The 17209-nt window shown below is 44.6% G+C and overlaps 1 protein-coding gene and 1 long non-coding RNA gene across 2 annotated transcripts in view; one reads left to right on the top strand and one right to left on the bottom strand.

The window, feature by feature from the left end:
* CPNE2 (copine 2) overlaps positions 1-17209 on the top strand; it is an 80201-nt gene that overhangs the window by 51758 nt on the left and 11234 nt on the right. The window contains exons 5-11 of the mRNA XM_083452918.1: positions 1418-1489; positions 3233-3316; positions 5959-6048; positions 6676-6774; positions 10716-10802; positions 12479-12538; positions 15664-15797. Coding sequence (XP_083309044.1) covers positions 1418-1489; positions 3233-3316; positions 5959-6048; positions 6676-6774; positions 10716-10802; positions 12479-12538; positions 15664-15797 — 626 coding nt within the window. The remainder of the gene's footprint in view (positions 1-1417; positions 1490-3232; positions 3317-5958; positions 6049-6675; positions 6775-10715; positions 10803-12478; positions 12539-15663; positions 15798-17209) is intronic.
* On the bottom strand, positions 14483-15645 carry LOC310683266. Its single transcript, XR_014514339.1, has 2 exons — positions 15058-15645; positions 14483-14684 (listed from the first exon to the last, which is right to left on the bottom strand). It is a non-coding gene; the product is annotated as an uncharacterized lncRNA (long non-coding RNA).

Raw genomic sequence — 17209 nt, 5'->3', positions numbered from 1 at the left:
TCCATGGGACAGCTCTTTAGATATTTGAAGTTGACCATCACATCACTGCTCAGTCTTCTCTTCTCCAGGCTTAACATCCCCATCTCCCTCAGCCGTTCCTCAAAGGAAACTTTGAGGTCCTTGATCATCTTGGTCACCTGCTCTGCATGCATCTGTAGAAGACCAAGTTAAGATTCAAGGAGTCTGTAGACTTAGTCCTATCATATACTCCGGCCCCGTGCAGCTTTGCTTTTTCACTTCGGGGCCTGCATCCGCATGACACTAATGAGTAAAGAAGAGGCGCAATTAACCAACTCGTCTTGTGCTCTCTCCACCAACAAAGGCTCTTTCTGACTCACTGCTTTTTATTCAGATCATGCTGGAGAGTAAACGGCAGCCCAAAGGGAAGAGCTATTTCCAGTTGTGGTCAATGTCATTTCCCCCCCTAAGCAAGATCTGAGTGGGGGGACCAGAGGAGAGACACCCCCACTGACATGAGCAGCTGCAGGGGGGGGGAGCAGTTGCCCCTCCTTGGATAATCACCAGGTCCCTAGTTTTCTTTCTTTCTTTTTTAAAAGTGCATTTCTAACATTTGTAGACCCTAAGGAAGCAAAATGTGCAAGCACTATTTTCTTTCTCTCTTTTTTCAGAATCTACCCTCCAGATGTTTTGGACAATAGTTGGCATCAGCCTTTGCCAGCATGGCCAATGGTTAGGGCTGATGGGAATTCTAATCCAAAATGTCTGCAGGGCACCAGTTTGTTCTGTTCCATTTCTCCTGCCATCCAGTTTTCCAGGGTTTTTCTGCAGCAGTCTGTCAGCATTCTGTGGACACTGAGCAAACTCACTCCACCTTAGACTGTTTTTGGATTCCCAACCCCCCAAAAGTGTCCCCCCCCTTCAAATAAAAGAGATTTTAGCTTTGGTTCCCTCAATCCTGTCAGATACCTCTCTGCTCTGTATGGCTGTTGTTGTTTTGGCTACGTAGGCAGCAGCAGCACTCACACCTGAACATTGGGAGTACATGGAATGATTATTTAATTAAAGCATTTCCACACTGCTCTTCAGCCAGAAAAAAAAGACTCTCAGAGTAGCTTGCAAATTCCAGTGATAAGACAGTCCTTATCCTCAGATTTAGAACCTAAAACATATGACACAAAAAGAAAAGGGATTGGGAGGGAGGAGGAAAGAAAAAAAAACCTCAGGCATGATTTCTTGGTTACAAAAATCCTATGATGAGCAGCTGGAATGGGGGAAAATATAAGGAACAGAAGAGCCAAAGTGTGCTGGTGTTTCAGTAGAGCAAATGAAATTCTGCCATCCCATCCCTCTCCCTTCCCTGTAGCTGTGTTTTTCCACAAGCTATGTTTTTCTTCATCTTTGGGGGCTCAAACATATAATGTGTGAAGAATGACTGGAATTTTCTCTTGTCTTCCAGATAGCAGCTCAAGAGCTGTCGGACAACCGTGTGATCACTCTTAGCATGGCAGGCAGGAAGCTGGATAAAAAGGTGTGTGTTTGGGGTCCTGCTTCTCCCCCCCGCCCCAGAAAAAAATATTCATATGGATGCAACATGTAGCCAGTTAGGTGATGTTACACATGCTTGTTTTGACATTGCACTGCGCAGTGTTGAATGCAAGGCAGGAGCCCGGTCCTCCAGTGTTGTGCAGCAGAGACCACACACAGACACGAAAGGGCTTTTCAACCAATGCTGAACAGTTGGCAACTGTGCTTGGGATGCAGTAGAGGTAGAGGAAAGGAGTGTAAGAGCCACCAATTTTAATAAGGCACACAAATTCTCTCCTTTCCCAGACCTGTTCATTTACCTTCTAACTGTCTACCCTGCCTGCATACCATGAGGTCTAGAAACTTGCCAAAGGAAATGGAAGCAAAGAGTCTCAAATAGGCTTTTCCTTTCTCTTGGAGGGCACAAATCCTCCTTTAGTTGATTAGCCTCTGGTTCCTACCCAGCTCTCCTTTCAGTTGCCAGAAACAGCCTTTTATTTTCCTGAGCTTTACCGATACAACTTTAATCCTGCTGGCTGTTTTATGTTGCCGGTATGATTTCATAGCTTTTATTGTACATTTTTTTAAAAAAGTATTTGCTTTTTAGGGTTTTATTTTTGTAAGCCTCCCTTCAGATTGTGAGTGAAGGATGATATAAAAAAGACTTTGAATTAATGCATAAACGAAATAATCAGTCCCTGTGCCAATAGAGATTCACACCCTGCATGGACTTCTGAGAAACCCCTGTGCATCTATAAATAAAGTATGTAAACGGACTGAAAACAAGCAGCCCTTGAAGAGGCAAAGCTCTGAAAGGCCTGTTGAAAGAGAGAGAGAGCCCTAGAACTCTGAGGAGAGACAGTTTGTTTTCAGGGTGGTGCAAGTCAAGGTCGATGGCTCCTTCCATAAGCGTACTGCCTGGTGCTTTTTTTGATCTGCGTTGCATATTTTTCCCCTCTGAGATGCCTCTGCTCTTCATGTATTCCCCCACCCTCTAATTCCCTAGGATTTATCTTGTGAATGCTCATCGGTTCAAGAACACATCTCCAACTGAAGGCTGCCTGGGATGGCATTGCAGTTTCCCACAGACAATAGTAGTAAAAGTAGCAAAAGAAAAGGGTTTAATAGACCCTCTTGCCTGCTGCTCTTCTGTTCCTGACTGCAGCCTCCATTGCTGCTTTTCAGCAGCTTAAACTCTAAGAGATTAGTCATGTTCTCTCTAGTATCATTTAGTTTGGGCCATGGCTGTTGGGGAGCCCTTTAAATACAGGACTGGTTCCAAGAGTTGGCCTGGTTGGGGATCTGATGGGGTGTGTCCACACACCAGTTGGGGAGTCCACTGACGAAACACGCTACAGTGAGGAGGTAGAGGGTGCAAGTCCAACCACTACAGTCCTCGGCAACCCTGCCAAAGTTGTTGAGGATTTGCATTTCGGCGTGAGCACCAAGAGACCGCTTCGAGCCAATAATATTTGTTGCTTTGGGGAAACCAGACCATCTGTGGATGCTACTGTTTACCCTGTGCTTAGATGTTTTAAGATTTACAGGCATTCATTTCTTATTCATTCAAATTGTAGTACTGGGAGGACCCTGCAAGACACATTGGGTGCCTCTGATTTATAGCCTAAGGGGAAAGACTTCCTCTCTCCTCCTAATGCTATCTTACCTGGTGCTGATTTGAGGCAGCTGAGCTGGGGTAATTGTATAACCGTTGTGATTATTTTTCCCTCTTTCATCCCCCTTGCAGGACTTGTTTGGAAAATCAGACCCATTTTTAGAGTTTTATAAACCAGGAGACGATGGGAAATGGATGCTAGTCCATAGGACAGAGGTAAGCAGGGTCATCTGTTAGCATCAATGAACTCCCCCTTTGAGAGATGCAAATATCAGTGTTTTGCAGCAAGATCACACACTGTCCGTGTCCCATGCTGCCAAGGACCAGATATTTTGGGTGATGTTTTTGAATAAAGTGAAGCTGAGGTGTCCCCAAACACCTCAAAAACCTTGAGTGGGTGTGTCTGTGTTGCAAGGGATAACAACTGGCTTTTGTGAGTTTGAAAAGCAGTTTTAAGGCAGAACTGGGGAACTATTATCAACCAGAGGTCCACATTCTCTTCTGGGCAACGTTCTGAGGGCCATGTGCCAGAGGTGGGTGGGACTAGAGACAAAAATAAGTGGAACATAGAATGTAAATGTTGTATACTGTAGCCTAGTTTCTGCACACAAACACACTTCAGCCCTTGATATGGACTAGCATCCAGTTCAAGGGCACCTTCCAGCCCAGAAAAATTATGCGGGGTACAGAGCAGGGCTGGTGGGGTGTGTGGCTGGGGTGACTTCTGAGGGCCAGATAGGGAGGTTTGGATAGCTGCATTTGGCCCCTAGCTTGAGGTTCCCATCCCCAATGCAGAATGAGTTGCATTGCAAAGGCAAAAATCAATATGGCCCAAGAAGAATTATGCAGTGCTCTTTATACTGCAACGATTACGTCTAAATGGAGAGAATGGGGACTCTTTGCACTGGCTTTTGGTAACTGTGTCCAGGTAGTTATCTTGACTGTTTTAAAAAAAACACTATACCACTAAAACAGCAGCAATCAGTTCCAGGGGTGCCTCTCCAGTTTTGGGAGCTGCTGGAAAAGGCATAAATCATAAATGTTTTTGGAGTTTTTGGTGAGAACTGAAGGTCTTGTCCCCCCATGGCCTAGCAGGACAGAATCCATGGGCTTCAGACCTTACAGCTGAACGGATATTGTCATTAGTATTAACATTCCTGGCTGAATCCCTCCAGAGACTTTCTAAGACACCTCTTGCTTTCAAGTGCCTTTGGGAGCAATGAAAAAAACCTCTGTCCTCAAGTTTCAAAGTAAATGTCTTGGGTGCTCATTGACAGGCCCATTCAGATATTAGTTTTTGGGTGCAGCAAAAGCCCGGTTTGCCCACCCCTAAGCAAATTTTTCTCCCTCCAAGACTTCATTGATGTTAGTAGTGACAAAAAGAAAAAGACCCAAAGCAGATACAGTTCCTGTGTGTGAAAAGAGCAGGCAGAAAGCAGTTTCTTAAAAAATATAGCTCAGTCGGTAAACATTGAGACTCTTAATCTCAGGGATGTGGGTTAGAGTCCCACATTGGGCAAAAGATTCCTGCCTTGTAAGGGGTTGGACTGGATGATCCTCGGGTCCCTTCCAACTTTACAGTTCTTTGATTCTACCCAAGCCCGAGCTTTTACAAACCACTGTGCCTTCCTCTTTTGCAGGCCAGAAAAGAGACAGACACTCTCCAAGGAGACAATTATCAATACATTTGTTTTCTTCTTCTGTGCCAATCCTAAATACATTATGCAGAAACCAGTGTCATTGATTTATGAGTTCCTTAATGCTGATTTCCCTTCTTATATGATCCTTGAAATATTAAAGAGCTCTTGGCATGAAGGCAGAAAATGGCTCCTTTTGGATATAATGCACCATTTAGCATTACATAAGTGACCATAAACTAGCCTTGGGCTCACATATTCCCTCCCCTTATCTGGAGGGTCCACAAGGAAGAGATGGGAAGCTTTCACTTTCTGCAGGTTTTTGCTACATCTGAAATAGGGGTGGAGGAGGGAGGTCACCTTAAAGCACAGTTTCTTGACACAAGCCAGGACCAGCATTAGAAGTGTTACACGGTGTAGGGTTCAGAAGTCCACTTTGCGCCAATGGCGGTGCAGTTGTGCAGGGAGGGACAGTGTTGTGTGGAAGAGCCCTATCCTTCTCAGTTGATTTGTGCTATTGTTGACTGACACATTGTGTGATTTTTCTCCCATGTTGGGTTGTAAGTGTGCATCCTTTGAGACTCCCACACAGTGCTCCAGTGTCTGACAGTTCTGCACAGGGAAGTCTCAGTTTTACATCGCAGTTTCTCTTTGATCCTTTCCACTCCTTTGCAGGGAAGCGTTTACAGTCATTTTAACATTAACACTTAATCCGTGCTCTAACTGGCAATGCCTTGCTCTTGACAAGAGGCCAATCCTGCCTCACTCTTCAATGCAAAGCCAATCCTCTCTTACTGATGTGAGTTCAGAGACAAGGCTACCTTTTTTTACATCAAAAAAGCAATTATATTTGTAAATCATTTAGGCTTTGCAGGTTAAATGGGGAGCACGTTGCAGTCATTGCAGGCGTAGAAATAGGGGAAGGTAGAATAAATGCATTTGTAAGTGAACCAATTTCTGGTACACATTTTGAATAACCCATGCTGGTGGGGTGGTAGTCTCCTCCACCTGATGAGAGGCAATAGGACAAAGCAAGGGTCCCAGGACTTGGGAGGAAGGCCCGGGAACTGCTGCTTCCCACCGGCATCTACCACCTTGAGGCCGTTGCCTTGCTCTGCCCAATAGTAGGGCCGGCCCTGGTGTCTAGCTTGGCCCTTGGTGTGTTGGCCTTGATTGTGAAATGATCTCCCCCTGTGCTTCTCCTGTCTCTCCAAATTGCAGGTGATTAAATACACGCTGGATCCTGTGTGGAAGCCGTTCACTGTGCCTTTAATATCTCTGTGTGACGGAGACGTCGAAAGGCAGATAAAGGTACCAAGGGCCCAAGTCTCCCTATGTTTCAGTGGTTGCCAACAGTTTGGGGTGCAGGAGGGCATTTGGGAATTTTGAGACAGTGCCGAAGGTACCAGTCATAGAATGGCTGCTTCCAGGCTTGTAAACTAGCAGAAAATGTTAGGTCTTTTTGTTTGAAAACCTTCCTTTGTTTCCAGACATTGTGAAGTTGGGTATGCACAGCATGTTCTGGTGATTATGAAATCATGGACTCCACTCCTCCACAGAGTAATTTACAACATTTAAAAAATCGTTTTCTTTTTCTTTTAAGGTCTTCAAATGGGAATTTCTTGGAAGTTTCTGGAAATAGCAATATTTGTTACCATAACCTTCATCTTTATCCATTAATTGGATCTGTTCCTCTGTAATTACTATTTCTAGACAGCATCTCATTATTTCTGACACCTAGTTCTAATTCTTGGAAAAAAATAAACGATCCAATTTCCGAGAAAGATGAGTTTCTTTGTCACAAAAAATGTGCAGCTCAATTTCAGGCTTCTTTAATGGGCAGCCCAGCAATAGGCAACATGAGGACACCTGTTTGCTTCTTTAAAAAAAAACAAAAAACCCCACTCACTGCTCTGCTTCTCCCTTTTCTCCCACCAGATCATATGTCATGATTACGACAACGACGGAGGCCACGATTTCATCGGGGAGTTCCAGACTTCCGTTGCCAAGATGTGCGAAGCCCAAGATGCCTTTTCGGTAAGCTCTAGAGAACCACTTTGGATGTGAAGAATAGGAAAATGTTCTGGCCTGAAGGCATTGTAGCTGCAGGTAGGGCTGGGAGAGATTCCCTGCCTGAAACCTTGCAGAACTGCTGCCACAGTGTAGACAAGACTGAGATAGACAGACATTACAAGGCAGATTCCTAAATTCACATTGCTAAGCAGATTTGGGGCTTGTCAGTCCCTGCATGGGAGACCTCCTGAGAATTACATGTTGAGTTCTGTGATGTAAGAAACATGGCGGGATGTATGTGTGTTGTAATAGTAGTCATAAGAAGAAGAATGACAATAGAAGAAGAAGTCTCTTTATGCTGAGCCATTGGTCCACCTAGCACAGTAATGCCTTGTCTTGTAGTGGTTTTCTGATGTGTCAGCAGAGAGTCCTCTCCTAGAAGAACCGCCTCTCCCCATATAAACCAACATGGACGTTGCCTTCATCATCCAAGGCCTCCTCCCAGCCAGCCTGATGGAGGTGACCTTGCTGTCTCCCTGCTCAGAGGCAGGGTGGTGGTTGTGCAGGCCTGCAACAAGGTTTCAGGAAGGGCCATAGCGCAGCGATGGAGCATACATGCGCACACAGTTTATTTGTATGGCGCTTTTCCATGGTTCAAACCATGCACAATGCAGTTTACAGCATGAACAAATGTACATCATTACAGATATAACAAAAGTAGCCATAAACAGTAAGTAAAACACATCAAAAAGTGCACAACCAAATAGCCAAAAATGTCACTAAAGGCACCCCCCAACAACAACAACCCCTTACGGGAGTCTGTTCAGCATCTTCAGCTTTTGCAGCTGGAGTCAATCACAGCCCTCCCCTCCTAGGCCAGGTGGATAAAGGCCTGCAAGGCAAGAAGCAGGTCTTCACATGCAGAAGGCTCCATCTCCAGGCAGGTGCCTGAAACTCTGGAAAGTCGCTGCTGCCAGTCAGTGTAGCCAGTACTGAGCTAGATGCAATGGTTTGACTCAGTACAGTGGTACCTTGGGTTACAAATGCTTCAGGTTACAGACTCCGCTAACCTGGAAGTAGTACTTTGGGTTAAGAACTTTACCTCAGGATGAGAACAGAAATCGCACGGCGGCAGTAGGAGGCCCCATTACAATGTACAAGGCCACTCCCCCCTTTATTGGTTTTGTACTGCTGTCTGTGTGGACGAGTAGCAAAAACACAACCTGTTGCTGCCTCCATAACTCACGTTCCCCTACGCTGCTGCATTGCCAGGGGGGTTGGACTAGACGACCCTTCGGGTCCCTTCTGGTTCTATGATTCCATGATTCTGCTTTGTCTGGATCGATGTGCCATCTTCGTTCCTTTACTTGCATTCTCTTGGTTTGTTATTTTCAGTTCTCTCCAACCTCTCGCTCATTAGCAAGCCTTTACGTTGACAGTCAAAGAAAGTACTTCTTTTCCACACAGTCATTTAACTAATGGAATTTGCTCCCACGTGAGGTAGTGTTGGGCACCCATGTGGATTGTTTTAAAAGAGGATTAATGGAGGAGCAGGCTATCAATGGCTATGTCAGTATGCACCTGAATATTAGTCACTAGGACTCACAAGTGGGGTGCCCAGGCCCTGCTTGGGGCTCCCCATCAGGGCATCTGGTTGGCCACAGGATTATGGGCTCTGCTATTATAATTTCTCCTACCTATGGCACACCCAGTTATATAAGTGATTGGATGGATGTTAAACTAAGATGCTAAACTAAGAACAGTTTTTTTTCAAAGGCCCAAACATTTTACCCTTTGCAGAATGGGAGAGCCAGATTAAAGTGTATCCCTAGAAGTCAAGCTGGATTTTGTAATTCTCAGACCCTTGAAGGTCTTAGTCACTTGATACGTGAATGTGAAGGGCATGCAGATTTCATTTTTTAAAAAACCTACCCATTGCTACTTTTGAAGACGGATTTTCCGAGATAAGTTGCTCTTCCTGTCAGAGACACTGATAAATATGCTACATTTAGAGCAGCAAAAATTCTCACTCAGGCACCGCATGATCGATGGAAATTCTGCTGATTATCATAGGGATGGCAGCTTTCTTCTGCATCAGATTGTGATTTTAAAAGGTTTTTTTAAATTTTATTTGTATCAGTCTCTGAAATGTTATTAAATGCATAAGGTTTGCTTAGTTGATACCTGGCCAAATGCTTGTAATGGCAAGTAATTATATTACAGTGTTTTTAAAAAACACCTCATCTGACCTGTTTATCAACCTTGTAGGATTTATTCAAATGTTTGTGAACATTCTCATAGCTCAGAGCATGTTTTGCATGGGGAAAGTGCCTTCTTCAATCGCTGGCAGGTTCAGGCAGGGTCTGAGAAAGCCCTTAAGCCCTGGAGAGCTGCTGTCAGTCAGTGTAGACAGTACTGAGTTAGATGGACCAATTGTCTGTCCTGGCATAAGGCAGCTTTTTAAATCTCAGAGGATGTCTATAAAAGCTCAATAAAGTGCCAGTTTTTCCCTATTATGTTCAGAGACCTTTTATATTGAAGGATATTAGAGAATTCTCTTCCATTTCAGGTAGATCAGACTACCGTATTTTTCGCTCTATGAGACACACCGGACCATAAGACGCACCTTGTTTTAGAGAGGGAGAACAAGAAAAAAAATATTCTCTCCCTCTCTGCGCAGTGCCCCTTCAGCAAAGCAGCAGGAGAAACGGAGGCCCTTCCATTTCCCCTCCTGCTTCGCTGAAGGGGCGCTGCACAGAGAGGGAAAGCTGTGCAGCGCCTCTCCAGTGAAGCAAAGCCAAGAGAGCAAGAGGGATTGGTGCGCACCGACCCCTCTTGCTCTCCTGGCTTCAGTGAAAGCAATGCGAAGCCTCCGGAGCGCAGCGGGAGCACTCCCGCTGTGCTCCGCAGGCTTCACATTGCTTTAGCTGAAGCCATGGAGCCTGCATTCGCTCCATAAGACGCACACACATTTCCCCTTACTTTTTAGGAGGGGAAAAATGCGTCTTATAGAGCAAACAAATACGGTATCTAGTGGTCTAAAGGTTATGTCACTGGTGTCACCCAGAGCAAAGTGAGCAGTAGAGGTCGATCTGTGAATTGATAAAATCCCAGTAGGTCAGGTTCACAATTGTTCACAATCATTACATATTGACTTCAGACCTTCCTTTTTGCCTCCTACGAATGTGTGCATTTCTATCGACATGCTCCAGGTGGAAAGAAAAGGTTCTTTCAGAGAGACAGCTGGGGTGCTTCTACATAAAAGCTTAAAAATAAAATGGGAACACACGTTTGTTTACTTAATGAGTAATCAACATCCTTCACCCCCCAAAAGACACACTCACATAAAAAAGGACTTGGAATACTGCTGTGTTCATCTGCCATTTCCGCTTTTGTTTCTGTCAAGTGCTGAGTGCTTCTAAATGGAGTTACCTGCTGTCAGTAACCCAGGCAGCTCTTTTATTCAAAACACCAGGCTCTAAAGACCAGAAGGGAATGGCTTTCTCAGCTCCATCGTCTGGGTGCATCCATAGCTAACGGTGGTTGAGAAATTCAATTAAGGGAGCATTTTAATGCAGAACCTACTAGGAGACACTTCCTTGCTCTAAATCCTGGAGAGCTGCTGCCATTCAAGGTAGACAATGCTGAACTAGGTGGTCGGTCTTGGGCAACGTCCCATGTTCTGATGTAGTTTGCAGTTTCCAAACTGGCAAGCAGACCCAGATGCAGCTAACCTTCCAAAGGTGCACTTTTCTGTATTGAGTGGTGCAGTTCCCCAACCTAACAAATCGTGGCTCATTGTGGCATTTTGCTGGCATTGAGAGAATGAGAACCAGTTGTGTGCAGGATTTCTGCATGGCAGGGAGCCTTGTGGTCCCTTACAACTCTACAGTTCTGTAATTCTATGATTCAGGATCTCTTGTGTTTGTTGTGACCTGTCTTCCTTCCATTTCCTTTTTAAATAGGTAGAATTTGAATGCATTAACCCCAAAAAACAGAAGAAGAAAAGGAGCTACAAGAACTCAGGAATCATCATTGTGAAATCCTGCAAAGTGAGTACAGACTGGGAGGTCATGTGCAATAAACCCACTTCCTCAAGAAGATCAGTTTTTCCCCAATAAGGCATGTGACCGGGAGGAATGGGAAAATGCTGGAAAACATTGGACAGTGCTTTGATACAACGTTGTCCAGCCTCCCTCAAGCAAATCAGGGGAAGGCTCATTAAACAGGTAATCTGGAAGCGATTCCAAACATCTGGAGGGCGCTGGGTTGGGTGAGGCTGTTGCGAAATGTGTTGCTGCTCAAAACACATGTATGAAAACTCTTGCAGCTGCTTCTTGGAAGGAAAAGCCGGTGGCATTATTTTCTTCACAGGCGGTGAATTGGAATGGTGGGTTCTTTTCTCCCACAGATTTGTAAGCAAGGCAGGGGGAAGATTAAGCTCTCCTCCCCCCCCCCCCCCCGGTGCTTTTCCCTAGAAGAAATGCATTATTGTATAATCTTTAAAGTTGCAGTTATGGTTAGTTCATTCTAACTTTAAAAACAACCGTTGCTGGATTTGCATAATGTTGTGACCTCAGGAAAGGGAAGCTATCAACGCTGAGCTTGAAGGGGAGTAGAAGGGATGAGAGAGGACGGGGAGGAGGGAAGACATTGAGATTCTTCTAAGCTTCTAGAGATGCTACAAAAAGGGGAACCAGACGGTTGGTGCTTCTAGTTCAGCATTGTCTACACTGACTGCCAACAGCTCTCCAGGGTTTCAGGAAGTGGGACATTCTTAGCCCGGCTTAGAGACTGAACCCGTGACCTTCTGTATGAAAAGCAGATGCTCTAATATGACCCCCTCCCCTTCCATCCGGCAAGAATAGCCAACGTGGTGCCCTCTAGGCATTGTAGGACTACAACTCTCTTCATCCTTAACTATTTGCCATGCTCCCTGGGTCTGATGGGAGTTGTAGTTTTACAGCAACAAGTGGACATCCCCTTGGCACCCTCTGCTGTAGGTTGCTATTGGCCGTGGCTTCTGGTGGATGCATCTTTGCTTCACACTGTGTGCTGCTTCAGGTATTCTATGCAAATGTTATCATAGAAGCAGCAAACATTCTTGCCAGGATGGTCCTGATGCAGGAGGTGTGGTGTATGTATGCATACATGCTCAGTATTCTTCTTGATGACTGCAGTGTTCAGCAATCTTTTGCATTTCTAATTGGACTCGCCACAGATCGAACTTTGAATGCAATGGAGCTAGTTTTTGCAGTGCACACATGGGCAGTTTCTCTTTGATACTTACTACCAGCCATCATATTGCTTCTGAAATTTTGATGGTTAAAAGGACCTTAGTTCCATAGGGACAAATGGTCAAAAGTGCCTTATAATTTCAAGAGCCAGTGTGGTGTAGTGGTTAAGAGCGGTAGTCTCCTAATCTGGGGAACCGGGTTCGCGTCTCCGCTCCTCCACATGCAGCTGCTGGGTGACCTTGGGCTAGTCACACTTCTTTGAAGTCTCTCAGCCCCACTCACCTCACAGAGTGTTTGTTGTGGGGGAGGAAGGGAAAGGAGAATGTTAGCCGCTTTGAGACTCCTTAAAGGGAGTGAAAGGCGGGATATCAAATCCAAACTCTTCTTCTTCTTCTCTTCTTTCTGCTTATAAATGTTTAGAGATTTCTGAAAATGCACTTATATTACTTCCCTTCCTCCCCCCTTTCTAACCATTTGAATTCCCTTTTCAGATCACCAGAGATTACACCTTCCTGGACTATATCCTTGGGGGCTGCCAGTTAATGTTTACGGTAAGGATCTTTGCCTCTTTGTGCACAAAGCGCTATAATAAGCATGAGGTGAAGTGAATTCGTTTGGGAATGTGCCATTCTGCATCCTCTCCTCACTTGGACTTAATCAAATGACAGGCCTAAAAAGATCCCGGGAGATCAGGGTAGCCTTGAGGAGTCTGCGACTCCAGTGTAAGCGCTGTGGAGAGCAAGCCGCCTGTATCAGCCCCTGGCTGCGATCGCAAACGAGGCATGAGGTACAGCAGAACGATTGACATCAATCCAGCTCAACGGGGCATAAGGAAAGCAACATTGCAAAGCAATGAACACATTTCATTTGGCCGAAAACCCCCAACGCCGGGTGAATTTTGCAGCACACATCATCAGTTTTTGCCTCAGTTAGAATTTGTATTGGATCTGAAATTGTTACTGCTGATTCTTTTTTTTTAAAAAAAATGGTTGATCGCTTCAAGATGCCTTCATGGGAAGAGATTCAAAAATTTAATTTAATTAATCATCAATTTCCCCATGAATCCAAGTTCATTTAGGGCCACTTTCTGCCTGGGCTCATTTTGCAGGCTTGCTTACTAACCTCATTTCTTAATCAAATGAAGACTGATGCCTCAGTCAGACAGGACTGACCCAAGACATATTGCCTCTGGAGGCAGGATATCTGAAATCTCAGTTTAAATACATGCATCTGCACACAGATATTCATTAATGTTGGCCATAATCTGCCAGGAAGATCAGCAAAATGTCTAGGAGCTGCCTTTCAATGTGGATATCACAGAGCAACCTGGTCAAGCCCTTAGGCAGAAAGCTTTCGGTAATGGGGCCAAAACTAAGGCTGAGCCAAATTCACCACCCGTTTTCACAGATTATTATTATTATTTTGCTGGAGGAGGGGGATTTGGGAGTTGAAATTACTCAAATGGATTGGGGGCATATTGTGCTACTGGTCTCTTCCTCTCTTTTTCTTATAAACTGTTTATAATTTTTTCTAAAAGAAATGATTAAAAATAAACAACTTACACATAACTCTCTAAGCAGCGTACACTCTAAAATTGTCAATAAAGCACAGCTAAGATCAACCAAAAAACCCCACAACCATAATGTAGTTATAGATAAAAACACAGCTAAAACCAGTAAAACCTTTAGAGCAAGCCTAGAAAGCTGAATCATATGTTTACTGGAATAAAAATTTGTCTCTAGCAGATCCAGAAAAAAATGAGATGCGGGTCTCTGTCCATTTGTGAGTGGGATTTTTTAAAACTCATGCTCTGCTGGCAGTGGCTGTAGAACAGCTCCATCTTTGCTGCCCAGGATGCCCCTGGGGTATTGTACCAATTAGCATCTGGGCTCAGTTCCAAGTGTTGGTTTTGTCCTATAAAACCTTATGCAGCTCAAGACCACCCCAGTACCTCAAAGGCCACCTCATCCCACAGTAGCCTGTTAGCAAATGCATGTATAAGCTGCAAATTTGTGCAAATGTCTCTATTGGCGCACTTGAAGATTTGGCAGATGTAGCTTTGGGCCTGCCAAATGATAGAATCATAGAAATGTAGAGTTGGAAGGGACCCAGAGGGCAATCTAGTCCAACCCCTCCACTGCAGGAATATCAACTAGATCATACATGACAAATGGCCACCCAACCTCTGCAAGGAAAGGAGAGTCCACCACCTCCCAAGGGAGTCCATTCCACTGTCGAACAGCTCTTACTCTCAGAAAGTCCTTCCTGATGTTTCGTTGGCATCTTCTTTCTTGTAACTTGAATTGCTGCTCGCTTTAATCTAAGAAGCAGATCCTAGCTTTGTTTTATTATCTAGCAGAATTTCCAATGCTTTCCCACTGTTCTGACCTGTATTAATATTCCTGAGACCTCTGGGTTAAATGTTCTGTGTTTCTCCACCTTAGACATTTGCTGGTGTATATGCAATGAGAGATTTTTCATTCATTCTGCACAGGTGCGTTTGTGGAATCTTTACTTCAGGAAGAGTGGAGGGCCTTTAAATTCCACTCTTGTTTCATCCAATGTATTGAACCCGTATCCCCGCCCCCTGCTGCTTCAAACTTATTTTTTCGAGTGCAGTGTCCAAGAATGTTGTGTCTATGCACACAAACACACAAATGCAGGCTGTATTCTTTTTTCCGTATTTGTTGTTTTGGTCTAAAGAGACATAAAGAGGAAGGGAGGAGGCGTTGCCATAGGAACGGGAATGAGTACAAGCATGTTACGCACACAGCTGAACTATTGCATAAAGGTTTGCTGGCACAAAGGAGGAAATGGTTCATTTGGAAGCCAAATAAACCAGCACAGAGGGCTGGAATCATCTGTTCAGAACTTGACTAGCTGGACAGGCTTCTGGATTTCTCCTGATGCTCGTCTAGCAGGTCTTGAGTTGTGGAATGGCACCGTCAGGATCCACTGAGTAACATTGGACGCCATGGACCAGCGATTGGTTGTTATTCAGATAGTGCCACCAATGCACACGGTGCTTTGCAAAGTAGTAGCAGAGAGGTCTGTGCCCCAGTGATCTTACAATTTAAAATGCAGCACAGTGGAGACAACAGAGGAAGCTGAGGGAGGCAGAGGAGAGGATGGTTGGCGAGAATGTGGCCTTGTTCAGATGTAACGCTAAATCATTAGGATCTTAGGGTCTCGGAAGGTTCATATCAGGAGAGGCATTCCAGAAGGCATTGAGGGACCTGTGCGATGAAGAACCAGTACTAAGAAATAGTATTGAAAAGGTCCACTTTTTGCCCTGACCAGTTAGCTGTGGATGGACCCAAAAGCCCTTCGAGGAAGAGATGGCCACTCTGTTGAAGTGGATCCAAGCCACACCTTAGGCATTCCAGGTGTGGTGAACCAGTGGCCCTCCAGGTGTTGTTGGATTCCAACTCCCATCAGCCCCAGTCAGCATGGACAGTGGTCAGGGATTCTGGGGGTTGGAGTCCAGCAACATTGGGAGAACCCCAATTTCCCTGTTGTAGAAAGGGAGGGATAAATAACTCTTTCCCCCAGGGAATGCCACTTTACTGGTCTGTTTTTTGGAACCCGTGGAGAAGAGCAGCCTTGTCCAGCCCCTGTGGCCGCTACTACAGGAGGGCATTGCTATAGTAAAGGTGGTGCTGATCTTTCCTTGCAGGTCGGGATTGATTTCACAGCCTCCAACGGGAATCCTCGGGACCCCACGTCTTTGCACTACATCAACCCCATGGGAACAAATGAATACCTCTCAGCTATTTGGGCAGTGGGGCAGATAATACAAGATTATGACACGTAAGTGCCACTTCCCTCATGAGGCTCTGTCTGGAAGGGATGATCTAAATATTGCTTCAGATGTTTTATGTATTTTAAAAGAAAATTCATGCAGAAGAAATCAATCAAGAGCTGTTAGCTATGACAGCTAGGTGGAACCTCCAGCTACAGAAGCAGTACACCTGGGAAACCCAACCAGATGGGTGGGGTATAAATAATAAATTATTATTATTATTAGGCAAAAGATGCACACAGAGGGGAAGCATCAGATGTCTATCAACACAAGGACCACCAGTCAGTGGTAGAGCAACTGTTTTGCATGCAAGGGGTCCCTGGTTCAAATTCCAATGGCAGGTAAAAGACTTTTTAAGTATGCAATAATGGCAGCGAGAATGCTACTAGCCCAGAGATGGAAGGAAGGAGAAATACCAACGAAAGAAGAATGGCAGATGAAACTGATGGAATATGCGGAAATGGTGGAACTGACTAGAAAGATCCAAAACCAGGAAGATTAAGTATTTTCTAAAGACTGGAATAAATTCGTAATTTAATTAAAAGACCACTGTAAACAGTTAAAATCTTTGGCAGGGATGTAAAGACACTTGTAATGTGGAATTGATTTAATGATAATTATGGTTATATAATAGCTAGATAAGGGTAAAAGATGCAGTAAATTTAATCTTAAAGATGGAACCCATGGAAGGAGTTCGGAAGAACGCTGTATTTTAATGTTTGAAATCGCTATGTTTTATATGTATATTTCCCCCAAAAAAACTACACACACACACACACACACACACACACACACACACAAATACCAATGGCAACTCCACATAGGGCTATGCAAGACTCTGCCTGAAACCCCAAAGAGCCACTGGCAGTAAGTGCAGACATTAGTGAGCTAGACAAACCAATATAACTAACTTGGCAAAAGGCAGCTTTTTACAGCCCTATCTTCCTGTGCCACCTTCATGCCTTGCTTGTGATCTTCCAGATTCCCCTGGCTGGCCATTTGGGAAATAGGATGTTGGATTAGATCAACCTTGCCCTACCTTGAGGTGTTCCAGATGTTTTAGATTATGGCTCTCAGCAACCCAAAACATCTGGATGGTGACAGGATACGGAAGACGGGAAGCTTGCTTTGAATCATCCTGACTATTCTTAAATTCCCCCTGGAATTCTGCAAATTGCCTTAAGCCAGGGACAGATTGCCAGCGTGTGGCAAAGTGCCCTTTCCAAAACAATGTGTTTCTTGGCTTATATATTTATATTCCACTTATTAGGCATGTTTGGCTCCCAAAGGAGCTTACAATTTAAAATTGTTTAAAAGGGGAGAGGATTAACGCCTGCATGCGTCCCTTCCATGTGGCTTGTGTAATTCTCTAAAGTTTGTAGTCCTCATGATGGTAGAGAAACACAGTGATCTGGCAGTG

This window comes from Podarcis tiliguerta (assembly GCF_965153285.1).
Source record: "Podarcis tiliguerta genome assembly, chromosome: 8".
Taxonomy (NCBI): domain Eukaryota; kingdom Metazoa; phylum Chordata; class Lepidosauria; order Squamata; family Lacertidae; genus Podarcis; species Podarcis tiliguerta.
This window is presented reverse-complemented; position numbering and strand designations above follow the sequence as displayed.